The sequence below is a fragment of the Rutidosis leptorrhynchoides genome, chromosome 11 (genome assembly GCF_046630445.1).
Source record: "Rutidosis leptorrhynchoides isolate AG116_Rl617_1_P2 chromosome 11, CSIRO_AGI_Rlap_v1, whole genome shotgun sequence".
Taxonomy (NCBI): Eukaryota; Viridiplantae; Streptophyta; class Magnoliopsida; order Asterales; family Asteraceae; genus Rutidosis; species Rutidosis leptorrhynchoides.
Window position 1 is genome coordinate 371741794 of NC_092343.1, and position 19176 is coordinate 371760969.

Consider the following 19176-nt stretch of genomic DNA (forward strand, 5'->3'; position numbering starts at 1 on the left):
CTCCAAAAATATTATTTATTCACAGGGGCACTTTTTTATCGTCTCGCTCAGAGCACTGAAAAACTGAGGACCGGCCCTGCCTCCTTCCATCTTGATGTCATACCAACTCCTTTGTTAGGAATATTTTTTCGGGATCATACAGATTCTAACATCAAAATCAAATAAATCTAACAACAATGTTCTAGATCTTTGCTGCAATGTTTAAACTTAGATAAAATTTTAAATACCACACCTTCATCCATCACGCTATCGAGCATACTAAGCAGAGGCGAATCTACCTTGAAGGGAGTGGGGTCCTATGACCCCACTTGTGAAAAAAAATTTTATACGATGTATACTTCAAATTGTACAAGACACCACTAAATTTAAGTATAGGACCCCATATATTTTTAAAATTTGTGTTTTTTAGAGGTAAATAACCACTAAAGTACCCTTAAATATAATTAGCCATAAAAAAAAAATTTAGGACCCCATTGGCATTTCATCCTAGAATCGCCACTGATACTAAGAATCATCTTATTAAGCCTAAACTTCACGAATGACCGACTCGTTTTTAGCACCGTATACATTTTTAAATAAAACACCTTCTGATAACACTTATTCGGTTATAAACACGCTTCGCCACTTCGATTATAAACACTCTCGGTGTTTGGCACATTATACATTCTGTTAAATACATAGACTATTCGTGCAAAATTTGCAAATCACATAACTATACCGTGGAAAATAAAAGTTCAAGGACGAAATTTGCAACTTTCGACGAACCACAAAAACTACAAGAGAAACAAATTATTCTGATACTCAACATCACGTGCACCTCACGAGACCATCACGTGCCAAACACCTAACCACAGTCTAAAAGTTTAACCAAAGAAGTAACCATCTAACTTAACCATAGTTACTTTCTTCCCATCTCCATTCATACACTTCTCTTTTTCCCCAAATTAAAACCTAGGGTTCCTGCAATTACAACCAATTTTCATAATACATAACTTCAATTGAATCTATACATACATGTTTCCGAAAATTAATTTTATAGTTCGTGTTACGTGACGGAGATGCATCGGATTATGGATTATCCTCACAAAAATATGGATAAGCGACCGAGAAAACGTCCTCGATTGGCTTGGGACATGCCAGATCATGTCACTGCACCACAAAAGGTTTAATTTCATAAATTCGTTTGATTATTAATGAATTCATGTATGTTGATTGATGAATTTTGCTCAATCTATGTATCAATTGAATTTTGATGAATTTTGTGAATTTGTTTAGAATTTGTGTTATTTAAGGTATTCACTTGTAGATCCTTACATAATTTAACAGGTTAATATGCTATGAATGTTTAATTATGAGAAAATGACATGGATGTTATTATCTAATATTTAACATCATCATTTCATTGAAGTTTGTAATTGTAATTGTATTGTAGATATATTTGAATTTTGGATTCAGTGTAATGTTAGGATCATATTCATGGATTGGATCTGTTTTGGTTTGTTATAAATTAGAATGATATAAACATTGATTTTGTATACGATATGTTTCGTTTATGGATCTGCATGGTATCTAACTCTAGATCAATGAGTGATCTATATAGATATAGATGTTTGCATCTCTTTGGACTAGATTTGTCCATAGATGAAGGATACCTTGATGTCACTCATAAAAAGTTTTGAATTGATAAGCTATTTTTTCATTTCATTGTTAGATGTTAAGTTACATAAAAAGGCTGAAAGTAGTACTCTTTTTCAGTTCTGATATATGAACTAAGATTTTCCATAGTTAAGTAAACTTATGTTAGGGTTTATAAAATCAAGATTTTCATAATTTAATTATATCCTTTTATGTTTGTGTGTCATTCAGGCACTTCCGGCATTATACTGCAGGCAGGAGTTTATGAATGGTGCGGGCCCCATGTTTTCTTACTCTTCGATTTATTACAAAGGGGTACCTCACAATGGTTCCCCACCATGGAGACCGGATGAGAAAGAAGGCCATTACGTGTTTGCAATAGGAGAGAATATAACTCCTCGATGTAAGTAGACTTCGGTTACTTGAATGTCCTATAGCTTTATGAATGAGCTTCTTATATTATGGTCATTCTGTTTTTTTATTGTTTTATATTTAATACAATAATCATTGATAGATTTTTTGAATTCTTGTCCTGATCAAGGTTGCAAAAATCGCTACTCGGGAAGTATTCGGTCGGGACTTTTCTGGGAGTTCTTGGATGTTGACTTAGTTTGACTTTGACCGATTCGACTGAATTTTGACCAATTTTGACTGATTTCTCGAGTAATCTCTAGTTTTGACCGGTTTTCCAAGTAATCCCATGTTTTGACCGAGCTTGACCAAGTTTGACCGAGTTTGACTGATTTTGACCAAGTTTGACCAAGTACCTATTAATTGTTAATGATACTTTTTTTCTTGAATGCAGACAGGATATTGAGCAAAATGGGTGAAGGTTAGCGATTATTTATCATTCTTCATCTCCAAATAGAACATACTTTTTCCAACTTAGTCCCTGCATTATGCTCAATTTTTTTTTTTTTTTTTTTTTTAACTAACCTTTTACAGTGATTTGCTTAATGAAATTGCTGTAGGTACATTTGGCCAAGTTTTGGAATGTTTGGACAACGAAAAGAAAGAACCTGTAGCAATAAAAATTGTTCGTTCAATAAACAAGTATCGGGAAGCTGCAATGATCGAGATAGACGTTTTACAAAAGCTTGCTAGACACGATCTTGGTGGGTCCCGGTAGGTGTTTTTAATTTTTATTTTTTTAATCTTGTTGGTTGTAGAAATGAAAATGTTGGTGGTGGTGTAAGTGGTTTTATTTTTGCAGTTGTGTGCAAATACGGAATTGGTTTGACTATCGTAATCATATATGTATTGTAAGTATTCATTGGTGTTTGAGATTTTGGTTAAATTTGCAATCGAAATGACGCCACGTCATATGCTTGGATTTAAAAACTTGCGGATCGGTTTAAATGATCTTAACAGGTTTTTGAGAAGCTTGGTCCAAGTTTATATGATTTTCTTCGCAAAAACAACTACCGTTCATTTCCTATTGATCTTGTTCGTGAGTTTGGAAGACAACTTTTGGAATCTGTTGCATGTGTGTGAAAAAACTTGTACCACTTTGTTCTTGTTTTTGTTTTTTTATAATACTTGCTGTGTTTTAAAATGCTACTGCTATGTGTTTCTTTTTATAGACTTGTGTTATTTCATACTCATATCACCTTATGAAACTTTTTGGTGTTTTAATTCATATGTTTTTTTATGTATCATTGTCATCCTCATGGTTTTTTTTGGTTATCTAATTTGCGCTGTTTTTTTCCCCTTGCAGTTATGCATGATCTACGCCTTATACATACCGATTTAAAACCGGAAAACATTCTTCTGGTTTCATCAGAGTATATCAAGGTGCCGGATTATAAGGTGTGTTGTACGCATTATATGTAATTATTAAATTTTGTGCTAATACTTTTTTTGCCGTTTTCCAACTAATATCTGGATAAAATATCTGATGGTGTTCTTATTCTTTATCGTCCTGTAATTAAGTTTATCTCGCGACCCGGGAAAGATGGTTCGCACTTCAAGAATTTGCCAAAAACAAGTGCTATCAAGCTCATTGATTTTGGGAGTACTACATTTGAACATCAAGATCATAGTTATGTTGTTTCAACAAGACATTATCGGGCTCCGGAGGTTATATTGGGTAGGTGTGCTTTCTATTCTACTTTCACGGGTCATGTGGGGTGTGAGTAATACTAACAACGAATTTCATCATACTTACTATTCCTTTTGAGTCTTTTCATATTAGCCTAGATCAAGCATGCGTATTTTGAAGTTTACACTTAGCCTCAATAATGAGAGCTGCAACATGATCCCTTTTAATGTCGTTAATGCCAAACACACTCCCTAGACTTTGTTCCTTGATTATATCATCATCTGACCAACTTGTTTTAGTGGCATTTGAGAGATGGATAGCAATAGTATGCCAAGGTACCCATTCATGGTTGGTGATTATAAAACGATATTGATTGGTGGTCTTCAAACACACCTTTAAAATTATTTTCTATCAACTTAAACATCACAGAATTTGCAATGAAGATCAACACCATCAGAAGATTTCTTCTTGACTGAGTATGATTGTTGACAATGACTTGTTGAATCCAGAAATTGCATTTCATTGCAGAAATTTTTTCTCAACTGAATCTTGTTTGTATTAGCATTCAAATAGCTACAATCATAATTTTGACTAAGATTTAAACGTCTTATTGTCGCCTTCGAATCCTATGATGTAAAATTCAGTTTTCATATTTTGGTTTTGGAAATGCAATTTCCGGGCCTCAAAATGTCACCGTCAACATACTCAATCAAGACGAAGTTTCCTGATGTTGATGATCGTCATTGCAGAGTTTGAGAGGTTTTATTGGATAGAGGATCATTTTAAAGTAGTGTTTGAAGACCACTAATCAACATCATTTTATCATCAACAACCAATGGACGGGTACCTTGGCAGGGAAGTGGAGGAAGATTTCTGAATAGGCATAAGACTACCTATTGCTACCTAACTCTCAAAGGCTACTAGAACAAATTAGGGCATATGATGACAAAGGAACGTCTAGTGAGTATGTTTGACATTAAAAGGGATCGTGTTGCAACTCTCATTATTGTGGCTAAGGGTAAACATCGAAATAATAGGCATATGCTAATATGGGAAGATTATAAAGGAATATTAAGTATGATGAAATTGGTTGTTGAGTGTTAATTAGAAGTTGGTGGGTTCCCTTGTTCATTTGTAGTAGCATTAAGATTAAGATTCATGCTAATTTCGAAAGATCAAGAAGAAATAGTATGTATGATGAAGTTGGTTGTTTCATGTTTTGGTGTACACAGGCCTCGGATGGAACTATCCATGTGATTTGTGGAGTGTAGGTTGCATACTTGTTGAACTTTGCTCTGTAAGTCAATTGGATTCTTTGTGTTACTTTAGTTTTACTCCAGGGATGACATTTGGGACTCGGTGGTATTGTTTAAAGATAATTGGGTCATACATGCAATGTCAAATATTTGGTTTAAAAAAAAAAACAAATCAAAGGTCGAAGTCAGCCAATATAGTTTTTGTAGTCTTGTATAATACACTAATTCTTTACTCCGTACTAGTTTATTAACATCCACGGCATCACAGATTAATATCAATAGTTAATTTATTAATAATTCAATAATTAATTAATAATTACAATTAATTAGTAAAGAAACAAATAACTAATTAGGATATAATAACTAATTATTAAGGTTTTTGGTTGGGATTCTAATCAATGTTTGAAATTCAAATCAATAGTTTAAAAAAAGGAAGGACAAAATTGACATTATCACCCAATATGACATCCGCGACATCAAAGATTAATATCAATATTAATATTTAATTAATAATTACAATTAATTTGTATTTTGACAAATAACTAATTAGAAGATAATAACTAATAATTAAGGTTTTGGTTGGAGTTCTAATCAATGGTTGAAATTTATATCAATTGTTTAGAAAAAGGGGAGAGACAAATATGACATTATCACCCAAATATTTAATTATTTAATTTATTATTCATATTTTCTCCATTTGCAATTAGGGTGAAGCTTTGTTTCAGACTCATGAGAACTTGGAACATCTTGCCATGATGGAAAAAGTGCTCGGGCCACTTCCTCAACATATGATTATCAGAGCCGAGTAAGATACTTTTTTTGTTATTTTTATTTTTTCATTTTCACCAAACAATTTCGTGGATGATTTAAATATATAGCTACATAATTTTGAATCCTTGCAGCCGTCGTTCTGAAAAATATTTTAGAAGAGGTGCACGATTAGATTGGCCCGAGGGTGCAACTTCAAGAGAGAGTATGAGGGCCGTGTGGAAACTACCACGCCTACAGGTGACTAAGTCATATTTCTGTTTATTATTTATTTATTTATTTATTTATTTGTTCTTGAAGTGGTAAATATCAATTACATTTGAATTGCAGAACCTGGTGATGCAGCACGTGGATCACTCGGCCGGGGTCCTGATCGACCTTTTGCAAGGGCTTTTACGGTTTGACCCGTCAGAGCGACTCAAAGCTAGGGAGGCTTTACGACACCCTTTCTTTGCAAGAGATATTAGACGATATGGATACCCTTTGTAATTGGAAATTTGACCCACCCTTTTTTAAGTCTGGGTTGCGAGTCGCTTCTATTGATCTATGGGAAAAGTTTAATATAATATCTGTTATCTTCCATAAAAAATCAATGCTTTTTAACATGGTCTTACCGTTACTTCACAAAATCATATGTTTTTTTAACCTTGTTTGAATGTTTGATGTATATCGTTTTTTAAATCATGGCTTAAGTCGTATATTGGTTGAGTTTCATCTTGTTTTCTTTCCGTATTTCCTTTCGCATAAACATATGAAAACTTGAATTTATAAGTTACAAATTAAGAGCAGATTAGTGTTTATACTTTATTAGTGTTGTGTTTTTAGCCCGAGTATGTTTGTTTCCTTTATCTATTATGTATTTATTCTCTTGTTATAGTACTTTCAGAATTTAAAGAAAATAATATGAAAGTGCTTATGCTTCAATGTCAATTATATAACTTCACCCTTTCTTAAAGGAGAGTTACGGCGAGTTTGATAAACTAAAATTATTATTAAAGTCTAGATAGTTCATAATTTGAAGGACTCGTAATTTGAATTTGAATGATTTAAAGTTCCGATTGGCAAAAATGAACACTTCTAAAAGATGTAAAATTACTTTATAAATTTTCTACGAATAATACTTTTATAAGGGTATTAAAGGAAAATGAAGCTGTCTAATTTAAAAGGTAATTTGAACTTTGAATGGTTTCAATCTGATTCTTTCAATTATTGTTGAATCATTTTATTAAGAAACAATCAAACCAAAGCAGCCTTAATTAAAGACACTTGTATCAAGCAAATAAGTGTAGTTGTGTAAATGTCAAAGAAGTAATGAATAATGATAAGGGACATCTAATTGTAAATGTTATAATAATAATAATAATATAGATATGGATAGTCAATTTTGGTGTATACATATAGTCAATTTTGGTACACAAAGTATGTATTTTTATATTGAGATTTTAGGCTATAAATACTCATGAATGCAAGCATTAAACTGGCACCATTTCTCACACTTACAAAGTGTTTCTTTCTTTCTCTCCATTATCATCTTTGTTCTTACACTTCATTATTAGTATTCTTAATCAAGAATCAAATCACTAAAGGTAGTTATAAGCCTACTGAATTATAACATCAAGAATCAAACCACTAAAGGTAGTTATAAGCCTACTGAATTATAACACGTTATCAGCACGATAATCTTAATACTAAATATGGTTGGCTCTGCCACCAAAATGATATATGGTCGGTTATACCACCAAAATGATATATGGTCGGTTATACCACCAAAATGATATATGGTCGGTTATACCACCAAAATGATATATGGTCGGTTATACCACCAGAATGATATAGGTCGGTTATACCACCTGAAAAAATATATGGTCGACACTGTCGCCAAATTTTCATTTATGTTTACTAATATTTATATTTTTGTTATATAACATTTATTTATGATTGCTTACACATGGTCGACACTGTCACCTACTTATCATTTATGTTATATTAAATTTATGTTTAATGTTTATATACTTATGAATATAAATTGACTCTAATTTATCATGATGTTTGTTTTAATTTTTGATAATAGAAAATGTCGAATCTGGAAAAGCTTAAATTTACTCATTTAGAATCAACTGGAAACAACTACATGCCATGGGTTATAAAAGTAAAAATGCATCTTAAATCAATGGGCATTCTTGAAACCATAAATGAAAACAACACTTGTTCTGAAAAAGAACAAGCTACGGCATGTTGCTTTATTCATCAACATATTGATGAATGCTTACAAAATAATTATGTGACTGTAGAAGATCCCCATGTTTTATGGGAAGGTCTCAAAAGCAGATTCAATAATTAAAGAGAAATTTTACTTCCAGCTGCAATGGAACAATGGAGAACATTAAGGTTCCAAGACTTTAAGAAAGTAAATGAATACAGCTCAGCTCTGTATAATACATGTTCACAACTTAAATTCTGTGGACATGAAATTAGTGATGCAGACATGATGGAGAAAACTTTCTCCACAATGAATGCTGCAAACATCACAGTGCAAAGAAATTTGAGAATGCTAAAGTTCAAAACATATCCTGAACTTAATTCATATCTCTTAGTTGCAGAGCAAAATGATGAGCTATTAATGAAAAATCAGCAATCCCGTCCTACTGGTACACTTGCAATCCCTGAAGCAAATACTGCAAATAATTATAAACAGGGACAAGGACGCGGGCAAGGTCGTGGTTATAATAACCATCACCATCATCATGCCAAAAGCTATAACTATGGTAGAAACCATCCTTATGGTAATGGTAATGGGCGTGGACGTGGTCGTGGTCGTGGCCGTGGTGGTCAAAGAAATAGTAATCCACGAAAATATAAATATCAACCACAAAACAAGCCCATTAAACAAGATGTTGAAGAAAATTCTTCTAAAAATTCTGAAGAATCTTGCTACAGATGTGGTAGAATGGGCCACTAGGCTAATACTTGCCGAACATCTAAACATCTTGTTAAGATGTATCAGGATTCGCTGAAAGGTAAAGAAAAGGAAGTAAATTTTGTGGATAATATTGATCCAACAGTCACTGAGAAACCATCTGATTTATATGAAGATTTCTTGAATGTTTAAGTTGTGTGTTTTTTTGAAAAATAAACGATTTAATATCGTCTGTCTTTGACATTATGTTTGCTAAATGTTTCAGTACTATCTATTTGCGTTTAAAATATTGTGTAATATTAATGTACTCACTATTTATTTCTTATATATGAAGTTCAATATGAATTTTGCTGGAATACAACATCAATCAAGTGGTGGAGATCTCTGTATAGCAGACAGTGGAACTACACACACTATACTTAAATCCGAGAAATATTTTATTGATCTAAAACCAACGGAAGGAACTATACATACAATATCAGGACCTGCTAACTTGATAAAAGGGATAGGAAAGGCAAATTTCATACTACCAAATGGTACAAAATTTTTAATAAATGATGCCTTATTTTCTCCCAAGTCAAGCAGAAATTTATTGAGTTTCTCCGACATATACCTTAACGGGTATGATTATCAGTCAGTGACAACAGAAAATGAGAAATATTTAAGTATCACTGACAAGAGTCATGTGGTTGAAAAACTGCCAAGACTTAGTTCTGGATTACATTATACACATATAAATGTACCAGAAATACATATGGTAGTTAACAAAAAATATATTGATCCTGGTGTATTCAGTTTATGGCATAACAGATTAGGCCATCCAGGATCAACAATGATGAAAAGGATTATTGAATGTACTCATGGACATCCATTAAAGGATAGAAAAATCCATCATGATACAATGGTTCCATGTACATCTTGCTCTCTTGGAAAATTGATAACTAGACCCTCACCACTTAAGGTTGAGAAAGAATCACCAATGTTTCTTGAAAGAATTCAAGGTGATATATGTGGACCAATTCATCCACCATGTGGACCATTTAGATATTTCATGGTTCTAATAGACGCATCTAGCAGATGGTCTCATGTTTGTCTGTTATCAAGCCGTAATGTGGCATTTGCAAAATTTCTTGCCCAAATTATTAAATTGAGAGCTCATTTTCCTGATTACACCATTAAAAGGGTGAGACTTGATAATGCTGGTGAATTTACATCTCAAGCATTTAATGACTATTGCATGTCTATAGGAATTGTTGTTGAACATTCTGTTGCTCATGTGCATACACAAAATGGTTTAGCCGAGTCATTGATTAAACGTTTACAGTTAATCGCTAGACCATTGATAATGAGAACAAAACTCCCTGTATCTATATGGGGTCATGCAATTTTACATGCTGCTGCATTGATTCGCATCAGACCAAGTGCAAGTCATAAATATTCCCCCCTACAACTTGCTTTTGGTCAAGAGCCAAATATTTCCCATCTTAGAACATTTGGTTGTGCAGTGTATGTTCCAATTGCGACACCACAACGTACAAAAATGGGTCCTCAAAGGAGGTTGGGAATATATGTTGGATATGAAACATCTTCAATATTAAGGTATATTGAACCTATGACAGGTGACGTTTTTACAGCACGTTTTGCTGATTGTCATTTTAATGAAACATTGTTCCCTAGATTAGGGGGAGAAATGAAAAATAAAGAAAATGATGTTTCATGGTGTGAACCTCAATTAAAGTATCTTGATCCTCGCACAAAAGAATGCGAGACAGAAGTTCAAAAGATAATGCATATACAAGAACTTGCAAATCAATTGCCTGATGCATTTACAGATACAAAAACGGTGACAAAATCATATATACCAGCAGTAAATACTCCAGCTCGAATTGAAATTCCAAAAGCTGGCAATAACGTCACTCATGAATCTTTGCCACGTCAGAAACGTGGAAGACCAATCGGTTCAAAGGATAAAAATCCTCGAAAAAGAAAATCAGCTGATAATGAAGTAAAAGAAAGTGTTCAAGAAGAACCACAAATCAGTACTCCTACTGCAGAGGAGATTGATGATGTCAATACAGAAATTGCAATCAATTATGCATATTCAAAAATATTATGGAACCGAAATGAAATGAAAAATCTTGATGATAAATTTTCATTTAATGTTGCATATGACATCATGAATAATGATGATGATCCAGAACCAACATCTATGGTTGAATGTCAAAATAGACATGATTGGGCTCAATGGAAAGAAGCAATACGAGCTGAATTAGAATCACTCAATAAAAGAAAAGTTTTCGGATCCATCATTCTCACTCCTAAAGATGTGAAACCTGTAGGATACAGATGGATTTTTGTCCGAAAAAGAAATGAGAAAAATGAAGTTACAAGGTATAAAGCTAGACTTGTAGCTCAAGGTTTTTCTCAAAGACCGGGAATTGATTATGAAGAAACTTATTCTCCTGTTATGGATGCAATTACTTTTAGGTACTTAATCAGTCTGGCAGTTTCTAAAAATTTAGAAATGCATCTCATGGATGTTGTGACTGCTTATCTATATGGATCACTTGATAGTGATATATATATGAAGATACCTGAAGGATTTAAGGTACCAGAAGCATCAAATGCAAAACCCAAAGAAATGTATTCGATTAAATTACAAAGATCTTTATATGGGTTAAAACAATCGGGACGTATGTGGTATAACCGATTAAGTGATTACTTGATAAGCAAAGGGTATACAAATAATCTTACTTGCCCTTGTGTTTTCATTAAGAAAACAACATCCGGATATGTGATCATAGCTGTTTATGTTGATGATCTTAACATCATAGGTACAAATAAAGAGATCCATGAAGCCATTCAACTTCTAAAGAAAGAATTTGAAATGAAAGATCTCGGAAAAACCAAGTATTGCCTTGGTTTACAAATTGAGCATATGCCTAATGGTTTACTTGTACATCAAACAACATATACTGAAAAGATTTTGAAACGTTTCAATATGGACAAGGCAAAACCATTAAGTACTCCTATGGTTGTTAGATCACTCAATGTTGAAGCTGATCCATTTCGTCCATGTGAAGATCAAGAAGACATTCTTGGACCAGAAGTACCATATCTTAGTGCAATTGGAGCTCTTATGTATCTTACAAATTGTACAAGACCTGACATTTCTTTTGCAGTTAATTTGTTGGCAAGATTCAGCTCTGCTCCTACCAAAAGACACTGGAATGGGATCAAACACATATTTCGATACCTTCGAGGAACTACTGATTTAGGATTATTTTATTCTAACGAATCAAAACAAGATTTGGTTGGTTATGCAGATGCAGGTTATTTATCTGATCCACATAAAGCTAAATCTCAAACTGGATATGTATTCCTAAATGGAGGTACTGCAATATCATGACGTTCTCAAAAACAAACACTTGTTGCTACATCGTCAAATCATGCCGAAGTGATTGCATTACATGAAGCTACTCGAGAATGTTTTTGGTTGAGATCAATGACACAACTCATTACTGATTCTTGTGGACTAGAACGCGATAAAAGTCCAACAACTATCTATGAAGATAATGCAGCTTGCATAGCACAGATGAAAGAAGGGTATATCAAAAGTGACCGAACAAAACACATACCACCTAGATTCTTCTCATACACTCAAAATCTCATTAAGGACAACCAGATTGAAATGAGATATGTGCAATCTAGCAAAAACTCTGCTGATCTTTTCACGAAAGCACTTCCAACTGCTATTTTCAGAACACACGTTCATAACATTGGCATGAGACATGTTCAAAAGATGTAACAGCTGAAGCGATGTCTACTTGAGGGGGAGTCAACTCCATGCTGCACTCTTTTTCCCTTAGCTAAAGTTTTTTCCCACTGGGTTTTCTTTAGCAAGGTTTTTAACGAGGCAGTAATTTATAGTTGATCTTCAACAAAATAAAATTGCTATCCAAGGGGGAGTGTTATAATAATAATAATAATATAGATATGGATAGTCAATTTTGGTGTATACATATAGTCAATTTTGGTACACAAAGTATGTATTTTTATATTGAGATTTTAGGCTATAAATACTCATGAATGCAAGCATTAAACTGGCACCATTTCTCACACTTACAAAGTGTTTCTTTCTTTCTCTCCATTATCATCTTTGTTCTTACACTTCATTATTAGTATTCTTAATCAAGAATCAAATCACTAAAGGTAGTTATAAGCCTACTGAATTATAACATCAAGAATCAAACCACTAAAGGTAGTTATAAGCCTACTGAATTATAACAGTAAAGTAATATTAGTGATAAAAACGAGTAATAGATGTGATTTTTTATGTTCAGGTTATCTACGAATGTTGAGTATTTTTCTTTGTATAGAACCTAGTTGGTTTATTTAGTGATTGCGAAGACCACATTTAGGATCACCTCATAATATACTACTAATGAATTATGAATTTGAAACCTCTTGTAAGGATATCTTGACGCAAACTATTAGATATCTTGCGATGATTATTCAAAACAATGATATCTAATCCTATAATACAAGAAGTTTACGAATAGATTTTCTATTATAGACATTAGAATCTTATGGAGTGTGTTATATGTGTTTGGAGATGATGATGCGATGTTAAACTTTTGTTAGGCCCTGACCACATAAAGTGCCTTGTCTTGTTTAGTTCTATTTATGTTTCTCGGTCCCTTGGTTCTAAAACCAGTTACCTTTCCATACAATCATAACAAAACATATATGTTCATCACATAGTATTTTTGATTTTTTCCACCAATCATTTGCAGGGCCGGTCCTGACTTTTTCGATGCCCTGGGCGAGATTGCCGAAATTTGCCCCTACTCAGTTTCGTTAACAAACAAAAAAAATTAATATTTTCTATGCTGATTTTAAGTTGTTTTGACGGTCTATAAAAATTCACCCAAAGAATACCGCTAATATATTTACTAAACACAATAATACTACTTTTTGAATGTTTGTAATAGTGATTATACACATCTTGTATCCACACCTATACAATAACCATTCTTGTTCATCTAAAAATTTTAGTAGTTTTAATCTAGTACTTATTCAAACTATAAGTATATTAGATCTAAAGTATATTAGATCTAATATTGTTTTACACATGTTTTGAAACAATATTAAATCTAAAGAAAGCCAAAAAATAAAAATATTTAATGTTTTAAATACTGTTTTTTGTCAGTACATTATTCATTATAATAAGTAAAATGTACTTCAAATATAAGGGTTGAATGAAATGAGTTTTATAATACAGAGGGTCAAATGAGGACACCAAGAAACATATTAAGGACTTAAATGTTACTTCTACTTTAGTATAGGGCCATTAAAAGAAAATAGGGCATTAAAATTTAAAAATCAATGAATATAGTCTGCTTTACTTTGTCTTCCCCACAAGTTCATCATATCATCTGCAACTTTTATGGAGTTCAAATGGTGTGTTCAAATATCAAAAATTAAACTTTTAACTTTTCAATTTGATTTCAATAGTTAAGACTAATAAACTATTTATAACTCCTTTATAATCAAATTATTATAGCGTCAAAAAAAATAAATTTCTATAAACTAAAAAATTAAGAACCTAAATTTGATGCCCCTTGATTGTTGATGCCCTGGGCGGTCGCCCGACCTGCCCATAGCCAGGCCCGGCCCTGATCATTTGTCGTACTCTATGATTCAACGTTATGCATTTGAATACTTGTTTGTTATGGGTCTTAATCAATCACCAATTATTTGTCTTACTTCGTGATTCAACGTTGTGCATTAATCGAACGTACTTGGTTGTTATTGGTCATATTCGATATGCATAAATAGAATGTGAGCATTTTTTTGGCTTTTGGGACAATGTTGTCTTACTCTTATATATACATATGAATTGATTAATGGTTAATTAATGCACGATTGATTGCTATAAGTTCATGAGAACTGTATATAATGATTTACTAACGTAAAATTTTTACTATGAAAACGAAAATGTAGTGATTTTCATTTGGTATTGTCACTTTAGAGTGATAATAAGGTTTTTAATTTTAAAATTCAGGCTATTTGAAAAGCTGAAAATTATTGATTAAATGTACGTAGTCTAATCCGACATTGAGTCACTTTGCTGTCAAATCCCTAACAGGTAATTATCTCGTAATTGTTTTAGACTATTTTCTTAATTTCAAGATATGTTGGTAGTGAAGCTTGAGCTTGAAATCACTCCTGAAAATAATATACTATGGAGTAGTATATTGGTCGAAAAGCTACAGCGTATATCAATCCTAGTAAATTACTCTAGAACTCTTAGAAAATATGGAGTTGAAAAGAACAAACCGTTGTGCGCAGGATTTCATAAGATATATATTGCAATTTATAGATTGTTGGACCAATTGTTTTCCTAGCCAATACGATGTTTTTGCCAAATGACTAAACGACACATTTCAGCATCTCGACCCGAAGTTGGAATGCAAAGAAGGTTACGTCATTTTTATTCGCCAACTAAAAAGATCCTTAAATTGGGTTAGGACATTTCTTTGTTGAAGAAGAAATATGAAGATTTTAGGAAATGTCATGGAACGAGGATAAAATGTGATGATCCTTCTAAATCCCTTTGGACGAATACATCATTCATTGATTTCATAGTAAGGTTTTGACCTCTATATGATACGTTTTGTAATAATTGCATTCTTTTGAAAAGGCACACCATAAATGAATATATAAATCCAAGGTTTTCGACATCTGATGATTTTTACGTATAGACAATCACCGTATATAATAGTTTTTAACAATACATCCGTTGACAATACAGTCAAATAAGATACATGGTGATGATTTTGTGAATGCAAAATTTTCTCGAATAAAGCATGTATGACTCCATGCACATAGCTTGTATAACGTATAAGCAAACAACGGAAGACTTCTAGGAACCTGAGAATAAACATGGTTAAAATTGTCAACACAAAGGTTGGTGAGTTCATAGTTTTAATGTTGCGCATAATCTGTATATAAAGGTGGATCACAAGATTTCAGTTGTTTCATCCGAAACGTTTATCAAAATATTCTACAAGATTGAGCACCCTGGTAACTAAACTTTAACGTCTATATAATAAGTACCCCTGTTTTAATATACATGCAACCAACATGTACAATACACGCAAACCAACGTGTACTAAACTCAAATAACATACATCTGTTTTATAGTTCAGGCTAGGATTTCTATACCTGGAACAGACGGGGATGTCAAGCCCTATGGATCCATATACAACTACTAGCGTCCACCAGTTCTTATAACTGGTAGTTACTAGTTACCAAAGCTAAGGGATTTTCGGTTTAAACTCAGTGTAGAATTTAGTATGTACTTGTATCCATTGCATTTAAAGTAAAGTGCATGTATTCTCAGCCCAAAAATATAGATTGCAAAAGCAATTAAAAAGGGATCTATAAACTCACCTTAGCAGCACATAAGTGAAATGTCCCGTTCATATTGATTATAAACGTTCCATATTAATTGATTTCGTTGCGAGGTTTTGACCTCTATATGAGACGTTTTTCAAAGATTGCATTCATTTTTAAAAACAAACCATAACTTTTATTTTATCGACAAGGTTAAAAGGACACCACCTAGATTATCCAGAAATGATAATCTAAAAATATCACACTTACACACTACCAATACATATTGGTTTACAATATTAATATGTTACAACAAAATAAATCTCGAATGCAGTTTTAAACAATATTATACAAACATGCTGACACCAAATCTTGTCCATATTTTGGCATGCAACAGCGGAAGCTCTTAATAATCACCTGTGAATAAACATGCTTTGAACGTCAACAAAAATGTTGGTGAGTTATAGGTTTAACCTATATATTTATCAAATCGTAATAATAGACCACAAGTTTTCATATTTAAATATACATCCCATACATAGAGATAAAAATCATTCATATGGTGAACACCTGGTAACCGACATTAACAAGATGCATATAGAATATCCCCATCATTCCGGGACACCCATCAGACATGATAATTTCGAAGTACTAAAGCATTCCAAATTCTAGAATGGGGCTTGTTGGGCCCGATAGATCTATCTTTAGGATTCGCGTCAATTTGGGGGTCTGTTCCCAAATTCTTAGGCTACCTAGCTAAAAAGGGGCATATTCGGCTTCGATCATTCACCCATATAATATAGTTTCATTTACTTGTGTCTATTTCGTAAAATATTTATAAAAATGCATGTATTCTCATCCCAAAATATTAGATTTTAAAAGTGGGACTATAACTCACTTTCACAGATTTTTACTTCGTCGGGAAGTAAGACTTGGTCATTGGTTGATTCACGAACCTATAACAAATATGTACATATATATCAAAGTATGTTCAACATATAATTACAACATTTTTAATACGTTTTGCTGTTTTAAGTTTATTAAGTCAACTGTCCTCGTTAGTAACCTACAACTAGTTGTCCACAGTTAGATGTACAGAAATAAAGCAATATATATTATCTCAAATCAATCCACGACCTCGTGTATACAAGTCTCAGGCTAGATCACAACTCAAAGTATATATAATATTTTGGAATCAACCTCAACCCTGTATAGCTAACTCCAACATTATTGCATATAGAGTGTCTATGATTGTTCCGAAATATATATATAGATGGGTCGATATGATATGTCAAAACATTGTATTCGTGTCTATGGTATTCCAAGATTACATAATATATTAGAATACATGTATAATACAATATGAGTTAGCTAGGATATGATTAATATAGATTTGTTACCAATTTTCACGTAGCTACAACAAGCAAAATTATCAAATCTTGTTTTACCCATAACTTCTTCGTTTTAAATCCGTTTTGAGTGATTCAAGTTGCTATGGTTTCATATTGAACTTAAGTTTATGAATCTAAATAGAAAAAGTATAAGTTTATAGTCGGAAATACAGGTTACAATTCGTTTTTGTAAAGGTAGTCATTTCAGTCGAAAGAACGACGTCTAGATGACCATTTTGGAAAACATACTTCCACTTTGAGTTTAACCATGATTTTTGGATATAGTTTCATGTTCATAAGAAAAATAATTTTCCCAGAAGAACAACTTTTAAATAAAAGTTTATCATAGTTTTTAATTAACTAACCCAAAACAGCCCGCGGTGTTACTACGACGGCGTATATCCGAATTTACGGTGTTTTTCGTGTTTTCAGGTTTTAAATCATTAAGTTAGCATATCATATAGATATAGAACATGTGTCTAGTTGATTTTAAAAGTCAAGTTAGAAGGATTAACTTTTGTTTGCGAACAAGTTTAGAATTAACTAAACTATGTTCTAGTGATTACAAGTTTAAACCTTCGAATAAGGTAGTTTTATATATATGAATTGAATGATATTATGAACATCATTACTACCTCAAGTTTTGTGGATAAACCTACTGGAAATGAGAAAAATAGATCTAGCTTCAAAGGATCCTTGGATGGCTTGAGAGTTCTTGAAGCAAAAGCATGACACGAAAACAAGTTCAAGTAAGATTTCCACTCGAAACAAGATTGTTATAGTTATAGAAATTGAATCAAAGTTTGAGTATGAGTATTACCTTGAATTAGAAAGATATCTTACTGTAAATAATAAAGATTTATTGAGTTTGGATGATCACTTGAAATGAATTTGCAAGATTGAAAGTAAGCTAGCAAACTTGGAAGTGTTGTTGGTGTGTTCTTGAGTAGTTGTTTTGTATGTTGATCTAGGTTTCCTAGATTGAGCTAGATTATGAAGGAAATGATGAAGAAACTTAGAACACTAAGAGAGTAATTGATAGAGAGTAATTTGATGCATAAAAATGGAAATCAAATTGTGTTTGTGGTAGGTGTAAGGTGGCGTGAATATGGAGTCAAATATAGGCTCCATGACTTTGTTGTTTTGTTAGATATTTCATGCTAGTTGCCAACTAATAGTTCCCACATGTGTTAGGTAACTCACAAGGGCTACTAAGAGCTGATCATTGGAGTGTATATACCAATAGTAAATACATTTAGAAGCTGGGTATTGTACGAGTACGAATACGGGTGCATACGAGTAGAATTGTTGATGAAAATGAACGAGGATGTAATTGTAAGCATTTTTGTTAAGTATGAGTACTTTGATAAGTGCCTTGAAGTCTTTAAAAAGTGTATGAATACATATTAAAACACTACATGTGCATACATTTTAACTGAGTCGTTAAGTCATCGTTAGTCGTTACATGTAAGTGTTGTTTTGAAACCTTTAAGTTAACGATCTTGTTAAATGTTGTTAACCATTGTTTATTATATCTAATGAGATGTTAAATTATTACATTAACATGATATTATGATGTATTAATATATCTTAATATTATATATATACAATTAAATGTCGTTACAACGATAATCGTTACATATATGTCTCGTTTCGAAATCCTTAAGTTAGTAGTCTTGTTTTTACATATGTAGTTCATTGTTAATACATTTAATGATATGTTTACTTATCATTTATCATGTTTAAATATAGTGTATCAATATCTTA

At 32.5% G+C, this 19176-nt stretch overlaps 1 protein-coding gene across 1 annotated transcript; it reads left to right on the plus strand.

The window, feature by feature from the left end:
• Window positions 1-938: 938 nt before the first annotated feature.
• Window positions 939-6414, plus strand: LOC139877386 (serine/threonine-protein kinase AFC1). Its single transcript, XM_071864808.1, has 12 exons — window positions 939-1163; window positions 1867-2038; window positions 2441-2467; window positions 2607-2760; window positions 2849-2897; window positions 3007-3121; window positions 3353-3444; window positions 3568-3724; window positions 4909-4973; window positions 5640-5737; window positions 5835-5940; window positions 6031-6414. The coding sequence occupies exons 1-12, from the start codon at window positions 1059-1061 to the stop codon at window positions 6187-6189; spliced, it is 1299 nt and encodes a 432-aa protein (XP_071720909.1). The 5' UTR covers window positions 939-1058; the 3' UTR covers window positions 6190-6414.
• Window positions 6415-19176: the final 12762 nt, after the last annotated feature.

Excerpts from the sequence above, each read along its gene's own strand:
- LOC139877386 (XM_071864808.1), top strand. The coding sequence starts at position 1,059 with ATGCATCGGATTATGGATTATCCTCACAAAAATATGGATAAGCGACCG. Across the intron at positions 2,898-3,006 it reads ATCGTAATCATATATGTATT|GTTTTTGAGAAGCTTGGTCC; the intron begins GTAAGTATTCAT and ends TGATCTTAACAG. Across the intron at positions 3,445-3,567 it reads TCAAGGTGCCGGATTATAAG|TTTATCTCGCGACCCGGGAA; the intron begins GTGTGTTGTACG and ends CCTGTAATTAAG.